Raw genomic sequence first — 6,000 nt, forward strand, 5'->3', positions numbered from 1 at the left:
TGGGGCGTGGCTTCCGTGCACCCGCTCCCGTTGAGTGGGCGGGGTCTAACGTCACCGGCGGCCAGGAGGCGGGGCTACGCCTGAGCCCGCCTTCCCGGCCCGGCGGTGGCAGCGGCGGCGGCTTCGAGAGCCGGGAAGGGCCTGCGTGAGGCTGGCGACCGACGGTCCGGACACCTGGCACCGAGCTGTCGCCCCCTCTTCATTCCCTGTGCCTCGGCACTCCTCGTCCGGGCCGAGGCCAGAGTTAAAATCGGAGCCGGCGACCCTGCCGCCGCCATCATTTTGAGCTGGTGTTGGGCGGTCCTGGCGTGCGCTGGTGCGATTTTAACACGTCAGAACGCCGGCCCCGCTTTTTCCCTCAGTAAAACGGGTCGCGATTGGTCCAAGAAGTCACCGAGGGTGGGGCACCTGACCCCATGCAGGATGCTGATTGGACTGTGTTGAGGTTGGTCTGAGTCTGCTCAGAGGCCTGGTCTGTGTCTGCTCCTATTGTTTGTGCCCCTTTTTGCTGCACTGATTCTCTTCCCAGACCCAGGCCTTCAGATGGGGGCAGTTTTGGGAACTTTAATTTGGCTTCATGAGGAGGAGGAGGAAGAGGAAGAGCAGCAACGGCGCCGGGAGGAGCAGCAACGCCTGCAGCAGGAGCATGAGCAGACGCAGCTGCAGCGGAAACTGGCTGCCCAAAGACGGGCAGTTGGGCCTCACCGGAGATCGCACACGAAGGAGACGACACGGAGGAGACTTTACCCAGCAAACAGGGTCTACCGGCCTCGAGTCACTTTCCTGGAACTGTCCGAGGAGGAATGCCTGAGGAGGCTGCGCTTTTCCAAGCAGGTGGTCAGCGACCTGTGCAACCTCCTACAACAAGACTTAATGCCAGCCGGCCCCGGTGGCCATGCTTTGCCGGTGGCGGTGAAAGTCACCACAGCCCTTAACTTCTTTGCCTCGGGTTCCTTTCAGGGTGCCACCGGTGACATTTCCCACATCAGTCAGTCTGCAGTACACAAATGCATCAAACAGGTCACCAATGCCCTCTTTGCCCGGGCCAATGACTACATCTGTTTCCCAATGGACGCCAGCAGTCAGAACGACAGAGCGATGGGCTTTGCCGCGGTGGCTGGCTTCCCTCGTGTGCAGGGGGTCATAGACTGCACACACATCGCCATCAAGGCACCCGACAATCAGCCAGCAGCCTTCAACAGAAAGGGCTATTACTCCATCAATGTGCAGTTGGTCACTGATCACCTACACAGAATCATGCAGGTCTGTGCCCGGTTTCCAGGCAGCTGTCACGATGCCTTCATTCTGCACCAGTCAACAATTCCCCCACTGTTCCACTCGTGCCAAAACTTCAAAGGTTGGCTGATAGGGGACAAGGATTACCCCCTCCACACGTGGCTCATGACACCTCTCCCCAATCCTAGGACACCAGCTGAACTGAGGTATAATGAGAGCCACGGGACCACCAGGAGGGTCATCAAGCACACAATTGGGCTCCTCAAGCAACGGTTCCGTTGCCTGGACAGATCGGGGGGGCCCTTGCAGTACAGCCCGCAGAGGGTCTCCCGCATTGTGGTTGTCTGCTGCATTCTGCACAACCTCGCTGTGCAAAGGGGGTTGCACTTGGAGGAAGAAGTGCCTGAAGTCCTCTCCTCATCTGATGAAGAAGACTTGGATGAAAGTGAGGAAGGAATGGAAGAGGGAGATGAAAGTCAGCAGCTTATAGCCAGAGATGTCCGGAATCAGTTCATCACCCAATGCTTTGGTTGATCCACTTGTCCTCACCTGACGAACTGTCCTCTGTTCCAGTCCGTTCAGCTTCCAACCTCTGAGCCAAGGATCAGACGTGTGCTGTGCAGACATTGCAGCCTCAGTGCCTGCTCTGAAATAAAACTGCAAACAAATTTGCTAACTTTAAAAGGGTGACTTATTTAATGCCTACACAATAAAAGCCTCAACGTTATTTCTCATCCGTTTGTCAGCAGGCAGTGCTTTTCTTAAAGATATCTGAAATGATCCTACTGTTCCTATGAGCCGCTTGTCCAGGAGCTTCTGCATCAGAGGTAGTGGAAGGCTAACCCTAGGAGCTTGGAGCCTGGCTGCAGGCTGCACATTTTGGTTCTTGGCTGGGACAGTTTGGTGCATCAGAGGTCTTTGGTGGATTTGCTGGTGAGAGAGCAGATGCTGCTTTCATCATGATACAGTGACATGCCAGCTACTACTGGAGCTGGGGATTGCCACTTCCACTGATCTGCAGCATTGTAACTGAAGCTCTGATCCATGTAGCCCACCAGCCTTGCCAAAGTGTTGTGGGTGTTGGGCTGCATCGTGTTTGAGCTTGTAACAGAGCTCTAGTAGCTGGTCTGAGACTCTTGATGGCAACCTGCATCTAGGCGTATTGTGTGTCAGGCCACTGGACTAGTAGGATTGTCCATACTCCCAGACGTGGAGTGATAGCTCCTGGGCTGACCTGCCAGCAACTGTATGTACTGGGTTCAGAAAGCAGCTTTCTTTTTGCAGCCCATGCCATCAGCATCAGTGGAGTTCAGAGCCAGATGTACTCACTGGCCAGATGTCTCCTTGGCTACCCTGCCAGCTGCTAGTTCCTGCTTCTGATTACCTATTTGAATCACCCATTGCAGACCCCTCTAATTCTTTCCCTATATCATTCCAGTCTCTGCCAATTTCTGTAAGAGGCACCTCTACCTCCATAGATAAAGGCATTTAAGATCTCATGTTGCATAATGACACAGGGTTAATTCGTAACCACATAGTAAGCGATCCTCCGGAGGAAAGTGATCATAATACCACTGAATTCCACATTAAGTTTTAGAGTGAATCCAAAACAAAAATATTAATCATAAACAAGCCAATTTACCTCGGTATGAAGCAAAAGCTCACTAAGCTTAATTAGATAAATAGACCAAAAGGTATGGTGGTAAACAACAGTTTAATGTTTAAAGACATTATTCAAAATTTTCAACAAAAAATATACTCCATTAAAAACCAAAAGCTTGCTGAGAAATATCCATCTGGGGTTAGTAGGGAGTGTTAGGTTAAAAGAAGAGGCTTATAATGTCGTGAACAATAGTAGTAAGCCTCAGGTTTGGGACTGTTTTAGAAATTAGCAAAGGATGAGCAAAAAGTTGATAAAAAGGGAGAAAGTAGAATATAAATGTAAACTAGTCAGGAATATAAAAGTATATAAAAAAGGGTAGCTAAAATCAACATAATTCCTTAGAGGCAGAGACAGGAGAAATGGCACAAATGCTGAACAAATAGTGTGTGTCTGTTCTCGCAGTAATGACAAATTACAACGCAGAACTTAAAGCAATTAATATTCACAGAGAAAAAGTATTGGGCAACTTAAGGGACTGAAAGCTGGCAAATCCCTGGGACCTGATAGCCTGTGTCCTAGGGTCCTAAAAGATATAGCTGCAAAGATACTTGTTGCACTGGTTATGATTTTCTAAAATTCCCTAGATTCCAGAATAATCCCTACAGAACGGAAGTTAGCAAATGTAATATGGCTTTTCAAGAAAGGAACGAGAGAGAAAACAGGGAACTACAGACTAGTTAACTGGATAATAGGTTTTGGGGAAAATTCTGGAATCTATTTATAAAGTCTTAATAATGCACTAAGAACATCATATGCTCAGACAGGGTCAACATGGTTTGAAACAGGGAACGCGTGTTTGACAAACTTATCAAGAGCTTTTTGAGCATGTAACTAGTGAGGTAGATTAAAGATACCAGTAGAATGATTATGCTTAGATTTACAAAAAGCATTTGATAAGGTGTCACACAAATGGTTAATATGCAAGATAAGGGCTTATGGTTTTTTAGGGTACTGTGTAAACATAGAGGATCATTCATAGGACAGGAAGCAGAGAGTAGGGATAAATGGGGCACTTTCAACTTAGCAGTCTGTAACTAGTGGAGTGCCTCAAGGATCAGTACTGGGACCTCAACTATTTACAATCTTTACTAATGACTTTGACGAAAGGTTTAAGAGTAATGTATCCAAGTTTGCTATGATACAAAGGTCAGTGGGAACATGAGTTGGGAAGAGGACGTGAAGAAGCAAAAAGATATAGAGAAGTTAATTGCGCGGGCAACAAGTTGGCAGATGGAATATCATGGAGGGAAGTGTGAGGTCCTTCATTTTGTTGATAAGAACAAAGAAGCAGAATAATTTTTTTAAAGGTGTGAAACATTTAAATGTTCAGAGAGGCTTGGGTGTACTTAGACCATAAGACAGGAGCAGAAGTTAGGCCATTCAGCCCATCGAGTCTGCTCTGACATTCAATCATGACTGATAAGTTTCTCAACCCCATTCTCCCTCCTTCTCCCCGTAACCTTTGATCCCCTTACCAATCAAGAACCTTCTCGGTCTTAAATACACTCAATGACCTGACCTCCACAGCCTTCTGTGGCAATGAATTCCATAGATTCACCACTCTCTGGCTAAAGAAGTTTCTCCTCATCTCTGTTCTAAAAGGTCTTCCCTTTACTCTGAGGCTGTGCCCTCGGGTCCTAGTCTCTCCTACTAATGGAAACATCTTCCCCACGTCCACTCTATCCAGGCCTTTCAGTATTCTGTAAGTTTCAATCAGATCCGCCCCTCATCCTTCTAAACTCTATTGAGTATAGACCCAGGGTCCTCAAACGTTCCTCATATGTTAAGCCTTTCATTCTTGGGATCGTTCTCATGAACCTCCTCTGGACTCTCTCCAGGGCCAGCACATCCTTCCTGAGATACGGGGCCCAAAATTGCTCACAATATTCTAAATGTTGTCTGACCAGAGCCTTATAAAGCCTCAGCAGCACATCTCTGCTTTTATATTCTGGTCCTCTCGAAATAAATGCCAACATTGCATTTGCCTTCCTAACTACCGAGTCAATCTGCAAGTTAACCTTAAGAGAATCCTGGACTAGGACTCCCAAGTCCCTTTGCACTCCAGATTTCTGAATTCTCTCCCCATGTAGAAAATAGTCTATGCCTCTATTCTTCCTACCAAAGTGCATGACTTCACACTTCCCCACATTGTATTCCATCTGCCACTTCTCAGCCCATTCTCCCAACCTGTCCAAATCCTTCTGCAGCCTCCCTGCCTCCTCAATACTATCTGTCCCTCCACCTACCTTTGTATCATCTGCAAACTTAGCCAGGATGCCCTCAGTTCCTTCATCTAGATCATTAATGTATAAAGTGAAAAGTTGTGGTCCCAACACTGACCCTTGCAGAACTCCACTGGTCACCGGCCGCCATCCTGAGAAGGACCCCCTTATCTCCACTCTCTGCCTCCTGCCAGACAGCCAATCTTCTATCCATGCTAGTACCTTGCCTCTAACACCATGGGCTCTTATCTTATTGAGCAGCCTCCTGTGCGGCACCTTGTCAAAGGCCTTCTGGAAGTCCAAGTAGATAACATCCATTGGCTCTCCTTTGTCTAACCTACTCGTTACCTCCTCAACGAATTCTAACAGATTTGTCAGGCATGACCTCCCCTTGATGAAACCATGCTGACTTTGCCCGATTTTACCATGCACTTCCAAGTGTTCTGAAATCTCGTCCTTAATAATGGACTCTAAAATCTTACCAACGGCCGTGGTCAGGCTAATCGGCCTGTAATTTCCCGTCTTTTGCCTCACTCCCTTCTTAAACAGGGAGGTTACATTAGCGATTTTCCAGTCCTCTGGGACTCTCCCTGACTCCAGTGATTCCTGAAAGATCACCACTAATGCCTCCACTATCTCTTCAGCTATCTCCTTCAGAACTCTGGGGTGTAATCCATCTGGTCCAGGTGATTTATCCACCTTCAGACCTTTCAGTTTTCCCAGCACCTTCTCCTTGGTAATGGCCACCATACTCACCTCTGCCCCCTGACTCCCTTGAATTTTGGGGATGTTACTCGTGTCTTCCACTGTGAAGACTGATGCAAAGTACCTATTCAGTTCCTCTGCCATTTCATTGTTCCCCACTACTACTTCTCCAGT

General features: G+C 47.9%; 1 protein-coding gene across 1 annotated transcript; it reads left to right on the forward strand.

Annotated features, from left to right (window-relative positions):
- Window positions 1-543: 543 nt before the first annotated feature.
- LOC121291218 (putative nuclease HARBI1) lies at window positions 544-1,770 on the forward strand. Its single transcript, XM_041212302.1, has one exon. The coding sequence runs from the start codon at window positions 544-546 to the stop codon at window positions 1,768-1,770; it is 1,227 nt and encodes a 408-aa protein (XP_041068236.1).
- The last annotated feature ends 4,230 nt before the right edge of the window (window positions 1,771-6,000 follow it).

The sequence above is a fragment of the Carcharodon carcharias genome, chromosome 19 (assembly GCF_017639515.1).
Source record: "Carcharodon carcharias isolate sCarCar2 chromosome 19, sCarCar2.pri, whole genome shotgun sequence".
NCBI classification, from domain to species: Eukaryota; Metazoa; Chordata; class Chondrichthyes; order Lamniformes; family Lamnidae; genus Carcharodon; species Carcharodon carcharias.